This window comes from Coregonus clupeaformis, chromosome 6 (genome assembly GCF_020615455.1).
Source record: "Coregonus clupeaformis isolate EN_2021a chromosome 6, ASM2061545v1, whole genome shotgun sequence".
In the NCBI taxonomy this organism is placed as follows: domain Eukaryota; kingdom Metazoa; phylum Chordata; class Actinopteri; order Salmoniformes; family Salmonidae; genus Coregonus; species Coregonus clupeaformis.
The window spans coordinates 48,383,617-48,408,984 of NC_059197.1; the positions used below are offsets into that span (position 1 = coordinate 48,383,617).

General features: G+C 44.3%; 1 protein-coding gene across 2 annotated transcripts; it reads left to right on the top strand.

Annotated features, from left to right (window-relative positions):
* Positions 1 to 752: 752 nt before the first annotated feature.
* LOC121567491 (proprotein convertase subtilisin/kexin type 7) lies at positions 753 to 24,352 on the top strand. Of its 2 annotated transcripts, none has more exons than XM_041877571.2 (16): positions 753 to 950; positions 2,932 to 3,405; positions 4,845 to 4,979; positions 5,377 to 5,542; positions 7,591 to 7,681; positions 7,919 to 7,973; positions 9,061 to 9,199; positions 9,280 to 9,380; positions 13,723 to 13,890; positions 14,875 to 14,979; positions 15,178 to 15,280; positions 19,207 to 19,363; positions 22,545 to 22,639; positions 22,879 to 22,972; positions 23,155 to 23,272; positions 23,387 to 24,352. In XM_041877571.2, the coding sequence occupies exons 2-16, from the start codon at positions 2,992 to 2,994 to the stop codon at positions 23,621 to 23,623; spliced, it is 2,178 nt and encodes a 725-aa protein (XP_041733505.1). In that variant the 5' UTR covers positions 753 to 950; positions 2,932 to 2,991; the 3' UTR covers positions 23,624 to 24,352. The 2 variants fall into 2 exon arrangements, with proteins under 2 accessions (XP_041733505.1, XP_041733504.1); XM_041877570.2 differs by having other exon boundaries at positions 755 to 950; positions 22,545 to 22,645.
* Positions 24,353 to 25,368: the final 1,016 nt, after the last annotated feature.

The window sequence follows — 25,368 nt, forward strand, 5'->3', positions numbered from 1 at the left end:
CCTGAAGATCTACCATCCTGTGGGTTTTCAGTTCAACCCTAATTTAACACCCCTGATTCTACTTATTAGCTGCTCAACAATACCTTAACTAGCTGAATCAGATACGCTAAATTAGGGTTGGACTGAAAACCTACAGGACAGTAGATCTCCAGGAAGAGGGTTGGGCAGCCCTACCCTACGTAGTGCACTTTATAGGGAATAGGGTGCCAGTTGGGGATGCATCCCTGGATATTTCAGGAGCAGATCTATTATTGATCAGGGTCCTGCTGGTCACCAGAGAGACAACATGGCTGCCAGTCTGATTGACTCACTGACTGCGCAAAATGTGATACTCACACCGAAAGGAGAGGGAAGGAGGGAGACTGAAAACCTACAGGACAGTAGATCTACAGGAAGAGGGTTGGGCAGCCCTGGTGTAGATGAAGGGGAGGAGACAGGTTAAAATAAGGAATTGTAAGCGTTGAGACATGGGTTGTGTATGTGTGCCACTCAGTGGCTGTTCTGAGAGGGAAAGGGGGGTGCAACTCCATATTAGGAAGGTGTTCCTAATGTTTGGTATTATCATTGTATCATTAATTTTAAAGTCCAAAAATAGATGTAGCAACTTGATCATTCCTAGAGGTTATGATGATCTAGCTGTGGGATATCTGTAAACTTGTATTATATTTCACCTCACCTGTTAGCCTGCCTGGATACCAGTCTGTTCAGCTAACAAACATTCCACTCCTTGTACTCCCTGTCATCTGTCAAATATGTTTAGCGTGGCAGGGAGTGTAATGATGGCTAAACATACTGGTACACATAATAGACGTCTCCCCCAAGTGGATTAAAAAAAACATACATAGAAAAGTTGTTGCGGAAGTGACGACATTACGGAAACTACAGTCTCTCAAGTGATGGTAAATGAAATTGTCGAACACAAACTGTAGAATAAAGACGTCGACGAAAAGGTAAAATACATTTAATCCGTATGAAATGTAGCCATGTTATTAAAGTACTTGCGTGTTGAGAACTAACTACTACTGGCTAATTAACGTCGTTAGCTGGCTAGCTAGTTCTGAAAACATCCGCACGGTCCGTTTATTGCTAGCCCGTAGTTAATTAGCAGCTATCAGACGAACTAAGGAGTGTTGTCTGGCTATTTACATAACTAGTTGTCGAATAAAACGTGTGTAGTTCGCTATTTCGTTTCGGTCGCAGTCGTGTTATAAAACGAGCTTCCAAACTGCTGTAACTAGGACTGCAGCTAACTACCTAACGTTAGTAGCTAGCTAGCCTACGTTACTGTACAGCGAGTTACACTCCCGAAACAAACAGTGGGGTTTTACTTCAGTCTAACGTTAGTTAGCGAACTAGCGATGTTAATTCCATCAATTTTTTAATTGGGAGATAGGATGCTGAGTTAGGCCTACTTCTACCAAACTAGCTAACACATACATAGTTAACGTTAGCTAACAAAAATTGTTTTGTTTGTTAATCTGTCAACATTGATATCCATACTAAGTTTTCCTCTACTACTGTACTGAATAACACTTGTCCCTGCCCTAGCCCAGGGATTCCCTAACTCGGACCAGGGGCCGCCCTGGGTGCACGTTTTGGTTTTTGCCCTAACACTACACAGCTGATTCAAATAATCAAAGCTTGCTGATGAGTTGGTTATTTGAATCAGCTGTGTAGCGCTAGGGCAAAAACCAAAATGTGCACCCGTTTGCGAAACCCTGTCCTAGCACAATAATGGACTAAATCAGGGTTTCCCAACCCTCTCCTTGGCCCCCCACAGATGTTTCACATTTTAGTTTTAACCCTACATTGGCACACCTGATTCAATTAGTCAAAGGCTTGATGATTAGTTCACTAATTGAATCAGGTGTGGCAGTTTAGAGTTAAAACAGAGAGGAAGAGAGGCCCAACTCTGTGGAAAATCTGTCTCCCTCAAGCAGGTGCTGGGTTTGTTGTTTGTTCACCAAGCGAGGAGTTTTCACCAAGTCAATGAGTGTTGAATTTGGTCAACCCAAAAATTTATGGTTTATTTGATCAGAAGTTTTGTAACGCTTAAGTTAAGAGTGTACTGATAAGTAGGACATATGACTTCCCAGCAAGTTGTCTTGAGATGGCTATGCATATTCAGGGAATAAGTCAGTTTTAACACAGTTGCAGTCAACAGTATTTTTCAGTGACAACACTTTAACAAAACTTCCCCGGCCAGAATATACTATTGTCAGTAAGCACTAAATGTAGTTAGCTTCTATGCATGGGCTACCCCTGCCCTAGTGTTGATGTCCTCGGAAAATAACTTGAACTGGTCTAACAACCCAGAAATGACAACCTGAGTCTTTCCCTTTTTGATATAGTCTAGCTTATTCTGCTTTTAGCTAAATTCTCCCATCTTAATTTACAAGCTTGACAAAATGTGGGTTCAAATGGCCTCCGTCCACACCGTCATAAACAACACAATTTGTGTGAATTCGTGTCACGACAAGTCTGTGTGTGCTGTAACATTAGTCAGGTTATAGTCCTATTCTTTCCTAACAGAGAAAAAGGCGTCAATACTCGGCAAAATATGCATTGTCCACGATAGCTTTGGCATTTTTTACAACTTTAGTTGATTCATACGCTACATGGAGTTGTCCTTGTGTTCTGTGGTTAGACTAGCCTATCATTAGCAGGATCATAGTGTCACATGGATATGGTAAAAAAACGTACCGGCCGCCTCTCCAGTGTCAGTGTCATTAACAGCACAATGTTATATAGGGCTGGTGCAGTGATTGGCTGGAGTTCTGACATGAACAGTGTGCCAATGAAGGGTGTGTACCAGTGCATTACTTTGAGGGCTGTTGAATATGAGAACTGGTCTGTTGTTGTGAAATCTCGCTACTGCCTTTTGAATACCACACTGCAGTGGCCATCTCTCCCTCTTCTGTGTCTCCTCAGGCTGCAGGTCCTAATGTGGAGGCGGAGAAGAACTTGCGTTGATCACGTGCCTGTGTTGCTATGGGTTCACCCCCCTTGTTCCTGTTCCTCCTGGGCCTGACCTCTATGCTCCGCCTGACTGTTCATACCCTCCACACATCCGCCCCTCCCCCGTCTCCTCCCCCCTCCTGTGGGCCGGGCCAGTCCTGGGCCGTCCGGCTGCACACAGACTCAGAGCTGCTAGGGACTGAAGGCTCCACCCTGCACGAGCTGGCCAGCAGGGTGGCTGAGCAGGCAGGCCTGGAGAACAGGGGCCAGATAGGGCAGCTGGAGGGCCACTACCTGCTCTGTGCTGGGCCCGAGGAGGAGGGCAGGCCGGGGGACGTGCTGGAAGCCCACCCTCATGTGCTCTGGCACTCCCAGGAGCAGGTCCTCCACCGCTCCAAGAGGGCAATGGCCTTCAACGACCCCAGATACCCCTTACAGTGGCACCTGGTGAGACTTACTGCACACTTAAGCCTATAGAATATTCAGATATGTAAGAATGCACAGTACTTTTTTAACTGAGTCAGCTACAGTGAGGGAAAAAAGTATTTGATCCCCTGCTGATTTTGTACGTTTTCCCACTGAAAAATAAATTATCAGTCTATATTTTTAATGGTAGGTTTATTTGAACAGTGAGAGACAGAATAACAACCAAAAAATCCAGAAAAACGCATGTCAAAAATGTTATAAATTGATTTGCATTTTAAAGAACTGTCAATCTCCCTCGGCCTGGGGCTCCATGCAAGATCTCACCTCGTGGAGTTGCAATGATCATGAGAACGGTGAGGAATCAGCCCAGAACTACACGGGAGGATCTTGTCAATGATCTCAAGGCAGCTGGGACCATAGTCACCAAGAAAACAGTTGGTAACACACTACGCCGTGAAGGACTGAAATCCTGCAGCGCCCGCAAGGTCCCCCTTCCGTCTGAAGTTTGCCAATGAACATCTGAATGATTCAGAGGAGAACTGGGTGAAAGTGTTGTGGTTAGATGAGACCAAAATCGAGCTCTTTGGCATCAACTCAACTCGCCGTGTTTGGAGGAGGAGGAATGCTGCCTATGACCCCAAGAACACCATCCCCACGTCAAACATGGAGGTGGAAACATTATGCTTTGGGGGTGTTTTTCTTCTAAGGGGTCAGGACAACTTCACCGCATCAAAGGGACGATGGACGCCGCCATGTACTGTCAAATCTTGGGTGAGAACCTCCTTCCATCAGCCAGGGCATTGAAAATGGGTTGTGGATGGGTATTCCAGCATGACAATGACCCAAAACACACGGCCAAGGCAACAAAGGAGTGGCTCAAGAAGTAGCACATTAAGGTCCTGGAGTGGCCTAGCCAGTCTCCAGACCTTAATCCCATAGAAAATATGTGGAGGGAGCTGAAGGTTCGAGTTGCCAAACGTCAGGCTCGAAACCTTAATGACTTGGAGAAGATCTGCAAAGAGGAGTGGGACAAAATCCCTCCTGAGATGTGTGCAAACCTGGTGGCCAACTACAAGAAACGTCTGACCTCTGTGATTGCCAACAAGGGTTTTCCCACCAAGTACTAAGTCATGTTTTGCAGTGGGGTCAAATACTTATTTCCCTCATTAAAATGCAAATCACTTTATAACATTTTTGACATGTGTTTTTCTGGATTTTTGTTTTGTTATTCTGTCTCACTGTTCAAATAAACCTAGCATTAAAATTATAGACTGATCATGTCTTTGTCAGTGGGCAAACGTACAAAATCAGCAGGGGATCAAATACTTTTTTCCCTCACTGTATATGCTACGTTTATTTTCATTCCTCATTTGTGAACAATGTTTTCGACCATGGTCACTTCCCCGCTCTTCTCCTCCTCCATCCACTCTTTCTACCTCCTCCTCTCCACCCAACCACAGCACAACGATGTCAGGGAGGGCATGGACATCAATGTGACTGGTGTATGGGAGCGCAACATCACAGGGGTAGGGGTGACCGTGGTGGTCGTGGACGATGGGGTTCAGCACACCCTCCAGGACATTCAGTCAAACTATGTGAGTTTCATGCTGGCCACGTCTAGGCCTATTTCCTTTTAAGCATGTTGCTATTAAAAGGCATAGGCTGACGCACACCCCAAAATCTTTTGTAGAGGTTCTGACTAACTGAGCGTAAACTATAAAAAGAAAGTAAGTTGCACACTCTTATGTTCCCAAATATTTCATGGGTATTGCAACCAACGTTCCGGCACGCAGTGCTTTCTTCAGGGTTAGGGTTCAGTGCCGAAATGTTGCTATACCCATAAAATATTTGGGAGCATAATTAGTGACTTTGTTTCTTTTTAAAGCTTTTTACAATTGTCATCATGTAGTATGTTATTTTCCAAATTCACATTCTCACATGCTTTATTCTTCCCAAATACAAATGTTCTCGTGCTTCATTCTGTCCCTTTAGAGTCCAGAGGGCAGTTATGACTTGAACTCCAACGACCCGGACCCCATGCCCCACCCGGACGCCCACAGTGACAACCACCACGGCACACGCTGCGCCGGGGAGATCGCTGCCGTCTCCAACAACAGCTTCTGCGCTGTGGGCGTGGCCTATGGCAGTAAAGTGGCGGGTACGTTGTGTGTTTGGAAAGCTTGGTTATTTTCCAGGATTTTAGTCATTAGTGGACACCATAGCAAATAGTTTGCACGGAAAATGAAATGTAGTATTGCTTTTTGGACACGTTCAGGTAGTCCCTCCCTATTTGTCAGTTTTATTCTGTTTGTCTAGGGGGGAAATCAGACCCAAGTTGCGCGCGCATAAATTGAACTTTAAGCACTCTTCTCTCAACAAGTATTCTGATTTTGAACATGAGCATTAGGAAACGCATGTGACAGCCAGCTAAACGTTTGGGGTGGATATCATAGAAATTGAGGTGGCGGAGATGTACGCCGTATTCTGACCTTGACTTAATTCCCTCATAATTCCACCACCTTTACGCGCAAGGAAACCATGACTAATGTCGAGCACCTGTCGGTTCCAAGTGGAAAAACATCTACAATTTCCAATAGAAATAACACCATTCTCCATGCATAGTAATGTCTAATTGATAAGAGCTAGGTAAATGAGTATTCGTTTGGAGAAGGGGACTGTAATTACAAATAGCAATTGTTTTAGATGATTTTTCCTTATGATCGCTAGAGACGAATGTGAAACCAGTCATGGAAGCAAACTGAAAATAATATCAACATGACGTATTTCAGCCCCTTTTCCTCAGTGAAGTAAGCTATAAATAGCTGTGCCGTTAATCAGAATTTATTCTATGTCCTATAGACCCAAGCTATATGCTTCTGTAGCATCAAACCTACTGAGTTGATTGATGCGCTCTAGAATGTTTTAATTATATGCCCGGGCTTTTCTCCATGTACATTTTTTTTTGTCTCATGCTTAATATTAGCCACTATTGGTAGCCACCGTCAGTAATTCCCACATACATTTATAACTGTAACTTTAGTGTTCGTTTCCTTCAATTTGTAGCCTACATTTTGCATCATTCCATTCTGTTTACCTTTCTTTCCTCTGTCACGTCCGTGTAGTTGTTTCTGAGGATTGCTAGTAATAGTGGAACATTTAAGGCTAACTAATTTGGGACATGGTAGCCTATTTCAGGGTTTCCCAAAATCGGTCCTCAGGACCCCAAGGGGTGCACGTTTTGTTTTTTACCCTAGCGCTACACAGCTGATTAAAATGATCAAAGCTTGATGATTATTTGAATCATCTTTGTAGTGCTAGGTCAAAAAACAAAACGTTGCACCCCTTGGGGTCCCGAGGACCGAGTTTGGGAAACCCTGGCCTATTTGAATCATTATGGAACTCATACCACACTTAGCAGTTTGAGCCTGGTGCACATTTCACGACCACTGGATCGTTGTCATACAGTTCCATGATTAGTAGGGTTGATTTATAGGACTACTTTTCAACCCCTATTGTACACTTTTCTCACCTTCCAATATTTTATGAATTGAACAATTGAATATGGCAACTTTCAGTATGAATCAAACCACTGTATTTTTCATTAATCAATATATTTTGTGTGTAAAGGCTCTCCAAACCTGTTTTTTATGATTCATTCCCTTTCCTAACCCTAAATTATCTACAAGATTAGAGTATTTTAAAATCTACCAATTGTTGTTGAAACGGAGACAAATATGCATTTATTTAGATGTTTTTATTTTATTGATCCCTAATATTCTGAACCCGTTCTCTATATATTATATTGTCTGTCGAGAAAATTCAAATTAAAGGTACACCATATTTAAAGGGAGGGCTAGATAAATGTGCTGAAAACCCCATTGAATGACAACTCCATGAGGAAATCTGTTGGCCAGCAAGTGGGAAGGTTTTCAGCAGTTGAATTAAATGTATTCAGTGCGCATAAGGGAGCCACTCCCAAAGAGCTCGTTGTGCATCTGCATAAGGTACGTCTGAATACCAAATACTGAGAAGTGCTTAAATCAAAACGTGTAGGAAAGGTATACATTTCCTAAGTCTGAATCGGGCCCCTAGTGAATACAACCCTGGTCTGGTCAGGTGCTGAGGAAAATCTCATGGCCCTAGTTATTTAGATTGTGCCATGAGATTCTTATATTTTGAAATCCTCGTCATATTTTGTCTGTTCAGGTATCAGAGTCCTGGATGGGCCGCTCACAGACAGTATGGAGGCAGTGGCTTTCAACAAGCACTACCAGATCAACGATGTCTACAGCTGCAGGTACAACCGTGTACAGCTCAGCCTCACATGACTCTGAACATGCTTGGTTTGCTTATAGTCTCAGCATAAAGGAAACTACTAACAGGAATATACAGCCAACCACAGCTCTAAGCGTGGTTATAAAGATATGCCCTTCTCTCTCTCTCTAGATTTTTCCTCCGCTGCTCTTCAGTGGCTGTAGGAAAAATGTGTCTGACTCAACTGTGCTCTCCTCTTCCCTCTCCTCCTCCTCCTCAGTTGGGGTCCTGATGATGATGGCCGCACTGTCGATGGACCACACCCCTTGGGCAAGGTTAGCATGGATACAACATACGTTACTACACACAACCCATTTCTAACATGTATTGCCAGCCCTAGTCTCCTTATAGAAATGCATTATGAGAACGCATTTCTGCACCACTCTCCTGTACCAGCAGAGGGAAGTATACTGTTGCACTCTACAGGGCACAGTTTGTGTGAGTGTCTTATGAGACCAAGAAAAGAGAAGGCCCATCCCTTACACACGTACATGCACATACACACACACTCTGACTCGAGACAGAGTGTCTGGCTTTTTCTGATCATGTTCGTTGCCTAGGTGTGCCTCACTCCCTGAATGGCTTTGGCAGGCACTGTGGAAATGAATCAGAACTACCAAATCCCCTCAGCCAGTCCTCATGGTCTAATAGAAATTCATGCTAGCTGCGGCTTCCAGCTTTTCACAAACCTAAGAATGGAGGTATACACACAGGATAGGATTATAATGACATACACTGAGTATACCAAACATTAGAAACACCTTCCATGGACGCTACAAGGTGTCAGAAGCATTCCACAGGGATGCCGGCCCATGTTGACTCCAATGCTTCCCACAGTTGTCAAGTTGGCTGGATGTCCTTTGGGTGGTGGACCGTTTTTGATACAAACGGGAAACTGTTGAGCGTGAAAAACCCAGCAGCATTGCAGTTCTTGACACAAACCGGTGTGCCTGGCACCTACTACCATACCCCGTTCAAAGGCACTTACATCTTTTGTCTTGCCCATTCACCCCCCTGAATGGCACACATGCACAATCCATGTCTCAAGGCTTAAAACTCATTCTTTAACCTGCCTCCTCCCCTTCATCTACACTGATTGAAGTGGTATTTAACAAGTGACATCAATAAGGGATCATAGCTTTCACCTGGTCAGTCTGTCATGGAAAGAGCAGGTGCTCTTAATGTTTTGTATACTTAATATTGAATATTCAGTTATGACTAGCCCTGTGAATGCTGCTCACCAATGAGGAGCCTTGTTAACCATTTTAAAATGTTGCTATATACTCTGGTTGGCTGTATTAGTCTACAAGAAGTTATTAGGCGTGACTAACTGAAGCGAATGTTTCCTTGTTTTGCCTATAGGCGGCGCTGCAGCACGGCGTGATTGCTGGCAGAAGGGGCTTCGGCAGTATCTTTGTCGTCGCCAGTGGCAACGGGGGCCAGTACGAGGACAACTGCAACTACGATGGCTATGCTAACTCAATCTACACTATTACCATTGGTAAGTGAATAAGAGCAATGTTGTCTATCTCTGTGTCTGTGTGTTGTGTTTCTAATCGTGTGTATGTGTGTCTCTTGTAGGAGCAGTAAATGAGGAAGGGAAGATGCCCTTCTATGCTGAGGAGTGTGCCTCCATGCTGGCTGTCACCTTCAGCAGTGGGGGCAAAACGCTGCGTAGTATCGTGAGTCTGTACTGATAGTAACACACACACCATTTAGAGGGCGTTTTCACACATAGTTCTGAGCTATAGCTCGATTCAGAGTTTGATTATTTGTTCCGTTGTATTTTTTCCATTTGGTCCGTTTGGTTTCACATTACCAAATGTCAAACAAACTAAAATGCCTAAACAACCATGTGTTCATGCAAGTCATTAGTTTATTGGAGAAAAATGCCCATGTTAAATCCATCTATGATTATCAAGAAGCATAACTTGTATGTCCCAAACTTCATATTACTTTCGCTTTGGTCTTCCAACAACATGCGGGAGTAAACTGCGCAATAACCGCTCTAACACCGACGTGAATAGGCTATATTCCATAGCCTATATCCCAGCCCCCCTCTCCCCTAATCTGCATTGGATGTGCTCATGAATGCGCTGCTACTTACAGAATGTTTCAGAGATACCAAGTTATGGTACTGCTTGCATTTCATCAAATGCTCGCAGTCAAACAGCCAATAATACCGCGCACCTTCCTGAGTTTGACTGCGTTCTCACCTGCAGTGAACTGCACCATGGTACGAATGGAATCCCCCTTACAAAGACTGGTTGTGCCTAGGCTCTTAAGACATAGATTGATGAGAAAGTTAGACAGTCGGATAATGACAGATGATACTGTACTGTGCCAATCAGACATCTTTGAATGAAGCGGAGAGAAGGACACATTGATGGCTGGTGAGTTAAAGGAAAACTCCACCCAAAAACTATCTTTTGGTATTTGTTTCATTAGTCCATTGTTGATATAACCCCAAAATGATTTTCATGTCAGCAATCAAGTTTTCAAGATGCATAACTTTCAAAATACAGAAATACAGCTGGTATGATGCATTTTGCATCATATGGTTCTGCGTTTTGAGCAAGTGCATAGGAGAGGGTTTTAGGAAGCTAGAGAGGAGAGCTGTAAGGCAAAGCTCTCTGTTTGCTGCTGTTTGTTGCCATCTCCTGGGTGACATGGTTTGGCTGGGTGACGTAACCCCTAGGTCAAAACCCTCAAACCCTCAACTGGCATCCGTGACTTCCTGAAAAGCCAAATCCACCACTAAACACCAGGCCAAGTGGTTTTAGGGCTCTTCTACCCTGTTGCACGAGTGTGTGTGTCCCACATGGCACCCTATTCCCTATATAGTGCACTGCTTTTGACCAGTAGTGCACTATGCACGAACCCTTTGGAATGCAGCCACTGTATCCACCCACCAGCCAACCGCCTCTAGCTGCCATGTGCTATGCTACAGTGCCACCACTGCTATGTACCATTCCCTCATCACATTCACAACACATGGGTCCCATTTGATGTTGAGCAGTGCTGAAGTCTGTGCGCTCTCTGCTCTGCTCTGTGCTTTCATGGCAATGACAGCTGCTTTAAATGAGAGAAGGCGTTTTAGTTAACATATGTCTGTGGATTCTTCTCAGTCCCTTTCCCTCCACAGCAGAGAGCCTGTAGTGTTCCTGTCAAACTGTCTCTCCTCTCTGTGTCCGACCAGACCTGTCGTCACCTATGGTCAAACAACCCTAGCTGTGTGTCTGTGTCACCAACGCTTCAGAGAGGACCCTTACTCCTTTGGAAGACAAGCTGTTTAGACAGCACTGTCTGCATGGTCTGGATCTATACTGCATGGCTGCGTCCCAAATGGCACCCTATTTCCTTTTATAGTGCTCAAAAGTAGTGCATTATATATTTTATACACTGCTCAAAAAAATAAAGGGAACACTAAAATAACACATCCTAGATCTGAATGAATGAAATAATCTTATTAAATACTTTTTTCTTTACATAGTTGAATGTGCTGACAACAAAATCACACAAAAATTATCAATGGAAATCAAATGTATCAACCCATGGAGGTCTGGATTTGGAGTCACCCTCAAAATTAAAGTGGAAAACCACACTACAGGCTGATCCAACTTTGATGTAATGTCCTTAAAACAAGTCAAAATGAGGCTCAGTAGTGTGTGTGGCCTCCACGTGCCTGTATGACCTCCCTACAACGCCTGGGCATGCTCCTGATGAGGTGGCGGATGGTCTCCTGAGGGATCTCCTCCCAGACCTGGACTAAAGCATCCGCCAACTCCTGGACAATCTGTGGTGCAACGTGGCGTTGGTGGATGGAGCGAGACATGATGTCCCAGATGTGCTCAATTGGATTCAGGTCTGGGGAACGGGCGGGCCAGTCCATAGCATCAATGCCTTCCTCTTGCAGGAACTGCTGACACACTCCAGCCACATGAGGTCTAGCATTGTCTTGCATTAGGAGGAACCCAGGGCCAACTGCACCAGCATATGGTCTCACAAGGGGTCTGAGGATCTCATCTCGGTACCTAATGGCAGTCAGGCTACCTCTGGCGAGCACATGGAGGGCTGTGCGGCCCCCCAAAGAAATGCCACCCCACACCATGACTGACCCACCGCCAAACTGGTCATGCTGGAGGATGTTGCAGGCAGCAGAACGTTCTCCACGGCGTCTCCACTCTGACACGTCTGTCACATGTGCTCAGTGTGAACCTGTTTGAGCAGACACATGCACATTTGTGGCCTGCTGGAGGTCATTTTGCAGGGCTCTGGCAGTGCTCCTCCTTGCACAAAGGCGGAGGTAGCAGTCCTGCTGCTGGGTTGTTGCCCTCCTACGGCCTCCTCCACGTCTCCTGATGTACTGGCCTGTCTCCTGGTAGTGCCTCCATGCTCTGGACACTACGCTGACAGACACGGCAACCTTCTTGCCACAGCTCGCATTGATGTGCCATCCTGGATGAGCTGCACTACCTGAGCCACTTGTGTGTGTTGTTGACTCCGTCTCATGCTACCACTAGAGTGAAAGCACCTCCAGCATTCAAAAGTGACCAAAACATCAGCCAGGAAGCATAGGAACTGAGAAGTGGTCTGTGGTCACCACCTGCAAAACCAGTCCTTTATTGGGGGTGTCTTGCTAATTGCCTATAATTTCCACCTGTTGTCTATTCCATTTGCACAACAGCATGTGAAATGTATTGTCAATCAGTGTTGCTTCCTAAGTGGACAGTTTGATTTCACAGAAGTGTGATTGACTTGGAGTTACATTGTGTTTAAGTGTTCCCTTTATTTTTTTGAGCAGTGTATTATTTAACTATTATTTTGACAGGGAGTCAATGCTGAGACCAAGGTCTATTTTCCTGATGAGCCCTGTATAGCACCACAATATACATAAAAATACAATAAACACATTAAACTACACATTACAATACACAACAAAAAATAGAAAAACACAATAATAAAAAATAGTCTGAAATGCCCTAGAGGCACCAATTCTTCCAATTCTAAAGTGTATTGTAGATCATTTCACATGTAAGGTGCAAAAAAACTAAAATCAGATCTACCCAACTCAGTAGAGATGGAAGTGATCTCCAGAGTTATCCATCCCTGAGCCCGGGTCCGGTAGCCCGTACATCTATAGGTTAATAATGAGGTAAGGTACGGCGGAAGTTTATGCAAGAGGGCTTTATAGACAAAAAGAGCGCAATGCATCGATCTACAAGACTTCAAGGAGGGCCAGCCCACATTCTGATACAAAATGCAATGATGTGTACTGAACCCATCACCCATAATTAAGCGCAATGCGCTATGATAAACTGTGTCCAATGACTTCAATACAATGGCAGCTGCATTCATATAAACGTATATAGGGAATAGGGTGCCATTTGGGACCATATATGAATGCTGTACACCTCAGTCTATACCATTGTCATGCATATTATGCTCATAAGCTACTACATATGCAACAATATACGCTACATTCTAACCCATAACTCTACACACATCACAGAGCTTATTCTCTCTTTGTTTACGTCAAATATTGAACCCATGACTATCCAGGGTATTTTCCACTGAAGTCCTATAGGGAATAGGGTGCCATTTGGGATGCAACCATAGTCATTTCTCTCCATTGGGAAGGGCTGTGGGATCTATGCTAGTATGCAGGTCTGACATGCAATGATAATTCAGTAAGGCTGAAACAGTGCCTATAGAGCCGTTACCTCTCTTCCCCCCTCGCAGAGATCATGTTTACCAATGAGTCCATCAGCAGCCCGATTCTCCCTGTCCCTGTATTCCTATCAATCTCTCTCCCTCCACTTCTCTCCTTCACCCGTTCCTCTCTGTCTGTTTTAGCACTTCTCTCTACTTTTTCTCCTCCTTCAGCCCCTCTATCTCCAACTCTTTCCATCTTTTCTGTCTCTTTTCCTCTCTAGTCGTCACATAGCTCCTTACCACTGACTGTTTGTAATAGTGTGTGAGATTCGTATACATGTTTATGACTCTTCTGTGTGTACTGTGTAGGTGACGTCAGACTGGTCACTGCAGCAGGGCACGGGCTGTACTGACGGGCACACGGGCACCTCGGCGGCAGCGCCCCTGGCGGCTGGCATGGTGGCGCTGATGCTGCAGGTCCGGCCCTGTCTCACCTGGAGAGACGTGCAGCACATCATCACCTACACAGCCACACAGGTACAATGTGCCATTCAGAGGGTGAATGCCTTTGAATGTGGAATGGTACTAGGTGCCAGGCGCACCGGTTTGTGTCAAGAACTGCAACGCTGCTGGGTTTTTCACGCTCAACAGTTTCCTGTGTGTCTCAAGAATGGTCCACCACCCAAAGGACACCCAGCCAACTTCACACAACTGTGGAGTCAACATGGGCCGGCATCCATATGGAACGCTTTTGACACCTTGTAGAGTCCATGCTCCGACGAATTGAGGCTGTTCTGAGGGAAAAGGGGGGATGCAACTCAATATTAGGAAGGTGTTCCTAATGTTTGGTAGACTGAGTGTATGTTTATTAAAGTAGTAAAAAGTGAAGTATTTGGTCCCATTCATAGTATGCAATGACTACATCAAGCTTGTGACTCTACACATTTGTTGGATGCTTTTGCTGTTTGTTTTGATTGTGTTTCAGATTATTTTGTGCCCAATAGAAATGAATGGTAAATAATGTATTGTGTCATTTTAGTCACTTTTATTGTAAATAAGAATAGAATATGTTTCTAAACACTTCTACATTAATTTGGATGCTACCCTGATTACGGATAATTCTGAATGAATCGTGAATAATGATGAGTGAGAAAGTTACAGAGGCACAAATATCATACCACCTAGACATGCTAACCTCTCACCATTACAATAACGGGAGGTTAGCAATTTTGGGAGGGGTATGATATTTGTCCCAATACTTTTGGTCCCCTAAAATGGAAGGACTAAGGACAAAAAGTGCTGTAATTTCTAAACGGTTCACCCGATACGGATGAAAATACCCTCAAATTCAAGCTGACAGTCTGCACTTTAACCTCATAGTCATTGTATCATTTCAAATCCAAAGTGATGGAGTACAAAGAAAGAAATGTATGACTCACCTTTATGTACTGTGTCATTAATCACTGCTACACAGGCACATACAGTTCCTAATTGAGTGTGTGTGTGTGTGTGTTTCTGTAGTATGATGTGCAAGGGGACTGGAAAATCAATGGCGCTGGCTTCCACCACAGTCACCAGCACGGCTTCGGCCTGCTCAACGCCTGGAGGCTGGTCAACGCTGCCAAGGTACCACTCCACCTCACCCACTCCCTTCCTAATGTCTCAGCAGCACACTAATGTCAAGCTTAACCAACTACACTACTGATACAGTAAGGAGTGGTAGGGATTTTCTTTCAGCTAAGTCAATATTCTGCTCATTTAAAAAAGACTGAAGGTATACATGTGGAAAGTCTTTTTTTTTTTTTTTTTGTGTGTATTAATCAGGTGTGGGAGATGGTGCCATTCCTAGTGTCCTATCAGAGCCCAGTGCTGAAGGAGGAGGAGCTTATCCCAGCCTATCCGGAGCAACTCAATCTAACCTGGAACGGTTGGTAGCGTTTGTGTGTGTGTGTGTGTGAGAGAGAGAGAGAGAGAGAATGAGCAAGCAAGCGAGTCTCATAATATGCAAGTCTGAATATTTGCTGTTTCTCTTCTCTCTGTTAGTGCTCTCCAGAGAGAACCTCCCAACAGGCAATCAGCAGTCTGCCCTTATTAGGCAATGTTCTTCAGAGTCTCTCTGTCACTGGGCACACTGACTAAACTATGGAGGAGAGAACACATCCCTACGTTCCCTCCCCTCCCTTACCCTACCCTCTCTCTTTATCTGTATTTCTCTCTCTTCCTCTCTCCCTCTCTTACACACACACACAGTGACCTCATCACAGCAGAGATATCTGTATTCCTCCCTCTGTTCTTCTCTCTTTTCTGGCCTCCCTATCGCCTCCTGGCCCAGCGTATGCAGCCTGTGTGTTGCCTGTTCTGTGGTCAGGAGCAGAGCCAGAAGCAGTGTGTTTCCCTGCTGCAGCACAGCCCTTTGTGTGTGTGTGTGTGTGTCCAGTCTCACGTGACTAGGGTTTCTAAGGACAAAGCAGTGGAAGAGTTGCTGACAAAGGCTAAATGTTTTAGTCCAAGTGAAACATGTGTTTTGAATTAATGAAATTCGAGATGTAAATCGACTTTGTATTTATACATGGAAATTCTATTTCCATTCATTGAAAAGTAAGCTAGTTTTGTTTATTCCCAACGATACATGAAGCAGGTTGTTGTGTTTAACTACTCAATCGCTAGGCTATTTGTTGACCTTGTTGCTATGTGTTTTGGCCGGTCCGTTAGCTTAAGGTCCAGCGGTTAGTATGAGCACTATTTCCTTCCCGTGTGAAAAGGGAAGACTAGAGTTCCGATGTTCAGTCCCAAACGTTAGATTCCCAAAAGATAGGGGTGTGTTATTATTGAAAAGAAAAACAGTTGTTAAAAGTGCAAAAAGTTTAAAATGTCTAAGATGTTTGAGCTAAATGTCAGGAGAGGAATGTATGGGGTGCAAACTGTGGCTCCCAAATGGCACTCTTTTCTTATAGTGCACTACTTTTTACCTGGGCTCCTCTGATCAAAAGTAATGCAAATATGTAGGGAAACGGGTGCCATTTGGGATGCAGACAAATCACTGGCTTATTTATCTTCCCTTGTTCCTTGTGTGTGTCTCAGAGGGAGAGAATAATATTCACAGAGCATAGCCAGAGCCTTTGGCATGATATTTACCATCCATTTACTGCCATTGTATTGATTTAGCTTTATTGAGATGATTATGCAGACCTAGATATTGGTGAAAAAGATTGTATCATTTCAGAGCTGGAGCATTTGTGTTGCAACAAGTTTGTGCTTGATTTAATACCAAACTTTTATGAGAAGGCAGTAACACACTCTTAAGACCCACAAGTCGTGATGTTTTTTTATTTTATTTTATTTCACCTTTATTTAACCAGGTAAGCCAGTTGAGAACAAGTTCTCATTTACAACTGCGACCTGGCCAAGATAAAGCAAAGCAGTGCGATTAAAAACAACAACACAGAGTTGCATGTGGATGAAGAGTGAGATTCTCATCAAAGGTCACTGTCTGTGTGGGAGGGTCTCTGAGGAACTCTTACGAGTCCTGTACGTTTGGAAGAAGATGGCTGGACTCCAAGAAGTCCCCCCCAATCCTACTCTACCCCTCTTTCTGCCCTCCTTCACCACCAGTCTCTCTCCCTCTACACCTTTGTATGTCCCTCTCTCTTCCTCTACTTCCTTGGCCTGGGGAAGGGTTTTTCCCTACATGGTAATGGAGCATTAAGGCCCATTAGCAAACAGGGGGCGAGGAAATGCCAGTGAATTAGAGTACGCTGCAGGTCAGGAATCCAGAGAGAAAGGGAAGAGGGTGACTCCGCTGTGAGGGACTACAAGTCTGTCTGCTCTTTGTGCATATTCTATGACTGAGACATATTGTATTCCTCTGGGGTGGGTGGGTGCACGTTTTACTACACTTGTGAGTACCAGAAGTCCTCACAATAATTAGCTGTAGAATATCAGCAAGAGAGCCATTGCACAGTGGATGGTGTAGTGAAACTGTTGAAGGCTTCGGGGGGGGGTCTGGGAATGTCTGAGGCGTGTCTGGAACAGATGCATATACAAAATACAGTTTCACACTAAATGGAATGTCTTTATATGGCCTTTAATTAAGATTGGACCTATGGGCTACCAGAGTAAAGGTCAATCAATTGTGTCCATAGCCGACCCTTCACTGTTATATGTAGTTTTCATTGGCTCATCTGCTCTCCTCCTCACTCTGCCATTCCTATAAAGGACATACAGTGGGGAAAAAATGTATTTAGTCAGCCACCAATTGTGCAAGTTCTCCCACTTAAAAAGATGAGAGGCCTGTAATTTTCATCATAGGTACATGTCAACTATGACAGACAAAATGAGAAACAAAATCACATTGTAGGATTTTTAATGAATTTATTTGCAAATTATGGTGGAAAATAAGTATTTGGTCAATAACAAAAGTTTCTCAATACTTTGTTATATACCCTTTGTTGGCAATGACACAGGTCAAACGTTTTCTGTAAGTCTTCACAAGGTTTTCACACACTGTTGCTGGTATTTTGGCCCATTCCTCCATGCAGATCTCCTCTAGAGCAGTGATGTTTTGGGGCTGTCGCTGGGCAACACGGACTTTCAACTCCCTCCAAAGATTTTCTATGGGGTTGAGATCTGGAGACTGGCTAGGCCACTCCAGGACCTTGAAATGCTTCTTATGAAGCCACTCCTTCGTTGCCCGGGCGGTGTGTTTGGGATCATTGTCATGCTGAAAGACCCAGCCACGTTTCATCTTCAATGCCCTTGCTGATGGAAGGAGGTTTTCACTCAAAATCTCACGATACATGGCCCCATTCATTCTTTCCTTTACACGGATCAGTCGTCCTGGTCCCTTTGCAGAAAAACAGCCCCAAAGCATGATGTTTCCACCCCCATGCGTCACAGTAGGTATGGTGTTCTTTAATTGCAACTCAGCATTCTTTGTCCTCCAAACACGACGAGTTGAGTTTTTACCAAAAAGTTCTATTTTGGTTTCATCTGACCATATGACATTCTCCCAATCCTCTTCTGGATCATCCAAATGCACGCTAGCAAACTTCAGACGGGCCTGGACATGTACTGGCTTAAGCAGGGGGACACGTCTTTCACTGCAGGATTTGAGTCCTTGGCGGCGTAGTGTGTTACTGATGGTAGGCTTTGTTACTTTGGTCCCAGCTCTCTGCAGGTCATTCACTAGGTCCCTCCGTGTGGTTCTGGGATTTTTGCTCACCGTTCTTGTGATCATTTTGACCCCACGGGGTGAGATCTTGCGTGGAGCCCCAGATCGAGGGAGATTATCAGTGGTCTTGTATGTCTTCCATTTCCTAATAATTGCTCCCACAGTTGACTTCTTGAAACCAAGCTGCTTACCTATTGCAGATTCAGTCTTCCCAGCCTGATGCAGGTCTACAATTTTGTTTCTGGTGTCCTTTGACAGCTCTTTGGTCTTGGCCATAGTGGAGTTTGGAGTGTGACTGTTTGAGGTTGTGGACAGGTGTCTTTTATACTGATAACAAGTTCAAACAGGTGCCATTAATACAGGTAACGAGTGGAGGACAGAGGAGCCTCTTAAAGAAGAAGTTACAGGTCTGTGAGAGCCAGAAATCTTGCTTGTTTGTAGGTGACCAAATACTTATTTTCCACCATAATTTGCAAATAAATTCATTAAAAATCCTACAATGTGATTTTCTGGGAAAAGAATTCTCAATTTGTCTGTCATAGTTGACGTGTACCTATGATGAAAATTACAGGCCTCTCTGATCTTTTTAAGTGGGAGAACTTGCACAATTGGTGGCTGACTAAATACTTTTTTCCCCCACTGTATAGTAATTTATTAGGATATCTGTGCTCCTCTCACCCCAGTGACTGCAGCTGACCTCAGGCAGTCCGGAATGCAGACCTTGGAGCATGTGTCTGTCACTTTGACACTGGCCCATACTCGCCGCGGCAATGTGGAGATCATGCTGCTCTGCCCCAGTGGCATGACCTCACTCATCGGGGCGCGCCGTACTCTGGATACGTGAGTTTGCGCATGCACACACATAAAAGTTTATTGGTCGCGTACACATATTTGCGTATGTTATCGCAGGTGCAGCAAAATGCTTGTTTCTAGCTCCAACAGTGCAGTAATAACAGATACAGTTGAAGTCAGAAGGTTACATACAACTTAGCCAAATACATTTAAACTCAGTTTTTCACAATTCCTGACATTTAATCCTAGTAAAAATTCCCTGCCTTAGGTCAGTTAGGATCACTACTTTATTTTAAGAATGTGAAATGTCAGAATAATAGTAGAGAGAATTATTTATTTAAGGTTGTATTTCTTTAATCACATTCCCAGTGGGTCAGAAGTTTGCATACTCTCAATTAGTATTTGGTAGCATTTCCTTTAAATTGTTTACCTTGGGTCAAACGTTTCGGGTAGCCTTCCACACGCTTCCCACAATAAATTGGGTGAATTTTGGCCCATTCCTCCTGACAGAGCTGGTGTAACAGAGTCAGGTTTGTAGGCCTCCTTGCTCGCACATGCCTTTTCAGTTCTGCCCACAAATGTTCTATACGATGAGGTCAGGGCTTTGTGATGGCCACTCCAATACCTTGACTTTGTTGTCCTTAAGCCATTTTGCTACAACTTTGGAAGTATGCTTGGGGTCATTGTCCATTTTGAAGACCCATTTGCGACCAAGCTTTAACTTCCTGACTGATGTCTTGAGATGTTGCTTCAATATATCCACATCATTTTCCTTCCTCATGATGCCATCTATTTTGTGAAGTGCACCAGTCCCTCCTGCAGCAAAGCACCCCCACAGCATGATGCTGCCACCCCCGTGCTTCACGGTTGGGATGGTGTTCTTCGGCTTGAAAGTTCCCCCTTTTTCCTCCAAACATAACGATGGTCATTATGGCCAAACAGTTCTATTTTTGTTTCATCAGACCAGAGGACATTTCTCCAAAAAGTACGATATTTGGCCCCATGTGCAGTTGCAGACCATAGTCTGGCTTTTTTATGGTTGTTTTGGAGCAGTGGCTTCTTCCTTGCTGAGCGGCTTTTCAGGTTATGTCGATATAGGACTCGTTTTACTGTGGATATAGATACTTTTGTACCCGTTTCCTCCAGCACCTTCACAAGGTCCTTTCTTGTTGTTCTGGGATTGATTTGCACTTTTCGCACCAAAGTACGTTCATCTCTAGGAGACAGAACGCGTCTCCTTCCTGAGCGGTATGACGGCTGCGTGGTCCCATGGTGTTTATACTTGTGTACTATTGTTTGTACAGATGAACGTGGTACCTTCAGGCGCTTGGAAATTGCTCCCAAGGATGAACCAGACTTGTAGAGGTCTACAATTGTTTTTCTGAGGTCTTGGCTGATTTCTTTTGATTTTCCCATGATGTCAAGCAAAGAGGCACTGAATTTGAAGGTAGGCCTTGAAATACATCCACAGGTACACCTCCAATTGACTCAAATGATGTCAATTAGCCTATCAGAAGCTTCTAAAGCCATGACATCATTTTCTGGAATCTTCCAAGCTGTTTAAAGGCACAGTCAACTTAGTGTATGTACATTTCTGACCCACTGGAATTGTGATACAGTGAATTGTAAATGAAATAATCTGTCTGTTGGAAAAATTACTTGTATCATGCACAAAGTAGATGTCCTAACCGACTTGCCAAAACTATAGTTTGTTAACAAGAAATGTGTGGTGTGGTTGAAAAACAAGTTTTAATGACTCCAACCTACAGTGAGGGAAAAAAGGATTTGATCCCCTGCTGATTTTGTAAGTTTGCCCACTGACAAAGAAATGATCAGTCTATAATTTTAATGGTAGGTTTATTTGAACAGTGAGAGACAGAATAACAACAACAAAATCCAGAAAAACGCATGTCAAAAACGTTAGAAATTGATTTGCATTTTATTGAGGGAAATAAGTATTTGACCCCCTCTCAATCAGAAAGATTTCTGGCTCCCAGGTGTCTTTTATACAGGTAACGAGCTGAGATTAGGAGCACACTCTTAAAGGGAGTGCTCCTAATCTCAGTTTGTTACCTGTATAAAATACACCTGTCCACAGAAGCAATCAATCAATCAGATTCCAAACTCTCCACCATGGCCAAGACTAAAGAGCTCTCCAAGGATGTCAGGGACAAGATTGTAGACCTACACAAGGCTGGAATGGGCTACAAGACCATCGCCAAGCAGCTTGGTGAGAAGGTGACAACAGTTGGTGCGATTATTCGCAAATGGAAGAAACACAAAAGAACTGTCAATCTCCCTCGGCCTGAGGCTCCATGCAAGATCCCATCAGAGGAGAACTGGGTGAAAGTGTTGTGGTCAGATGAGACCAAAATTGATCTCTTTGGCATCAACTCAACTCGCCGTGTTTGGAGGAGGAGGAATGCAGCATATGACCCCAAGAACACCATCCCCACCGTCAAACATGGAGGTGGAAACATTATGCTTTGGGGGTGTTTTTCTGCTAAGGGGACAGGACAACTTCACCGCATCAAAGGGACGATGGACGTGGCCATGTACCGTCAAATCTTGGGTGAGAACCTCCTTCCCTCAGCCAGGGCATTGAAAATGGGTCGTGGATGGGTATTCCAGCATGACAATGACCCAAAACACACAGCCAAGGCAACAAAGGAGTGGCTCAAGAAGAAGCACATTAAGGTCCAGGAGTGGCCTAGCCAGTCTCCAGACCTTAATCCCATAGAAAATCTGCGGAGGGAGCTGAAGGTTCGAGTTGCCAAACGTCAGGCTCGAAACCTTAATGACTTGGAGAAGATCTGCAAAGAGGAGTGGAACAAAATCCCTCCTGAGATGTGTGCAAACCTGGTGGCCAACTACAAGAAACATCTGACCTCTGTGATTGCCAACAAGGGTTTTGCCACCAAGTACTAAGTCATGTTTTACAGAGGGGTCAAATACTTATTTCCCTCATTTAAAATGCAAATACATTTATAACATTTTTTACATGCGTTTTTCTGTATTTTTTTGTTTTGTTATTCTGTCTCTCACTGTTCAAATAAACCTACCATAAAAATTATAGACTGATCATGTCTTTGTCAGTGGGCAAACGTACAAAATCAGCAGGGGATCAAATACATTTCTTCACTTACTCTTAATTGTTTGGGGCATAATGTATAACACTCACCCCCATTTATTAGCATCCTTGCCTCTGTCCTGTTGTGTGTCACTCCAGGGATACCTCGGGTTACTCAGACTGGACGTTTTCCACTGTGCGCTGCTGGGGAGAGAGAGCCGAGGGCCAGTACAGGCTGCAAGTCTCTGACCACAGTAAGGGTCAGTCTCTCTCTGTCTGTCATTCACCTGCGTTCCACTGACTACTACATGACCACAGCTACACTATAAGCTCTCTCCTGCTCATTCAGTCTTCATCTCTTTCTCCCCCCCCCTATCTCTCTGTCTCTGTTCCCTCTCTGTCTCTGTTCCCTCTCTGTCTCTGTTCCCTCTCTGTCCCTCTCTCCGTCTCTGTTCCCTCTCTGTCCCTCTCTCTCTTTCTTTCTTTCTTTTAGAAGAGCCTGCGTTGCCGCTGGGCTCTCTGAAGCACTGGAAGCTCACTCTGTACGGCTCCTCTCTGTCCTTCGAAGAGGTCAAGGAGAGACAGAGGTCAGGAGACACACATCACTGTTAAAAGAGCAGCCTGGGTTATATAAATAGAAAATATGTGTAAAAGTAAAAAATATATTATGTGTTTCTGGATCCTCTATTTTTAAAGGAAAGTGATGTTTTGTCATTGGCGTTCCCTTAGTGGATGTGAGCATTGATTGTTTGTGTGTTTTGATTGACAGTGTGGTGGAGGAGGCTATGGGAGGGCAGTATCTGGACAGCAGTTTCTCCCTGCCCTGTCCTGCAGGCATGGACATCCCCCCTGAGATGGTCAGCCCGTTCACCTCCAACAGCCTCAAGGTATGTTACACACACACACACACACACACACACACACACACACACACACACACACACACAATATGCCTCATTTAGTAATTTCCTCCCCTCTCTCATCACCATGTCTCTGTGTAGTCTCTGCTACTGCTGGGCTGCTTCGCTCTCTTCTGGTCCCTGTACTACACACTGGAGGTGACCCTGGCCAACCTGGACTTTAGGGGGCTGTGTCGGCGTGGCAGGGGGACGCGGGGCTCCCGCGGGGGCCGGGGGAGGGGCACTGGAACTCTGGGGGACAGCTCTGAGCTGGAGATGCAGAGCGTGTTGGACTCAGAGGAGAAGTTGCCCTTCATCACTGGAGACGCTGCCACATAACACTGGAGAAAACCTCTGTCCTCTCACCCTACGACCTCCCACCCGCCTCTCATCAGTCTAGGCCTGGCGCCCCCCTGCGGTGACCCCAGTGGGTCCAACTAAACTGGACTGGAGACTGAACTATGTGGGCTGGAACTGTGAACTTACTGGCCCACCCATCGCTCCCCAAGCCTGTGGCCTTTTATCAGCGTTGCAGCGCCCCATGCGTGTGTGAGTAAGTGTACTGCGGTGGAGCAACCTAGACCCTCTGGATCTCTCAGGACCCTCCGCTCTCACCTAGCACTGCTATAGAGGTGGTAGTTTGGCCTGGTCTTTGGGTTGGAGTATGTATCACTAGTTTGGTTCAGTCCCTTACCTGGGTCTTTGAGCGTGGGGTTAGAAGGTGTGCTGGACAACCAAGCAGAGCAGCACTCCTGGGGTGGTTTCCTGGACAACGATTAAGCCTAACCCTGGACTAAAAAGCAAGATAAATTACGAATATCTGTTGGAAATGTTTTTTAGTCCAGGATTAGGCTTAGTCTGGGTCCGAAACCGGCCCTTGAAGTTTAAGTCAAACTTCCTACGTTTATTAGGTGTGCACAATGGGAAGGCATTACAATGCTGTGCGTGTGGATGTGTTTTAAAATGTAAATGGTGTTTGGTTGACTCCAGTGACTCCCACAGTTGTCAAGTTGACTGGATGTCCTTTGGGTGGTAGACCAAGTTGCTTTCAGTTTTGGTCCACCAGCTTCAAACAGCTGTAAAAAATATATTATGGACATTTTCTGAAATTACAATGCAATTTATTTATTTTTTTATCCTGTGTATGTAACAATATGTAACTTTTTGGGAAACCTGACCAAATTCACATAGAAATGTGAGATCTTTCATTCCCGTTGAAAGCAAATCTAAGAAGCGGTAGATCTGTTCTATGTGCGCTATTTCTATGCTTCTCGTTCTGAAGTTTAGTTTTTGCTTCTTTTACTTTCTGTTTGTACACCAGCTTCAAACAGCTGAAAATACAATATTTTTGGTTATGGAAAATATATTTCACAGCGGTTTAGATGGTACAATGATTCTCTACACAATAACTGCTTGTTTTGTCACAAACTGAAATGAAGTAAACTATTCTCATTTTAGCAACCGGGAAACGTCAGAGCGATTTCTGCATAGTGCATCTTTAAGTTAATTATTTTGTAAACAGACCTCCCATTTGGGTGTGGTCATTTTGGGATTTTATTTTGTGCAGACTATATACATTTTTCCGGTACTTGAACTTGATTTGGGATCTGAGTGTGGGGTTGAATGTGTTTTAGTTTTTTTATCAACTGTAATATATACACACGTTACAGTGTGTGTGTGTTGTACATCTATATATCAGAGTTTGATGATTTTTATTAACTGAAACATTAAAGATTTTATTTTTATTTACTGGACTGAACTGGAAGCCTGTGTTTTGCTGTGCAAGTCACAGCTTGATTGAGTAAAATAAATAAAGATTGTTGATGGAGTTTCGGGCTGTATCATTCCCATAATTTCCCTTGAAATCGAACCACAGGAATTTAGCACAAAGTATTTCAAAATCATTCTTGAGTCCCACTATCGCTGGCGCGTTTTGGACTTTTAACCCCTTTTTAAACATTGTTTGAGCTACAGCAGCTGGGTTGCATTAGTCTAGAGCCAGAGCGTTGTTTGTGAGACCAGGGCAGATCACGAAAATGGTTCTTCTCACAAAAATGTGGGTAAAGTATTATGACCATCTATAA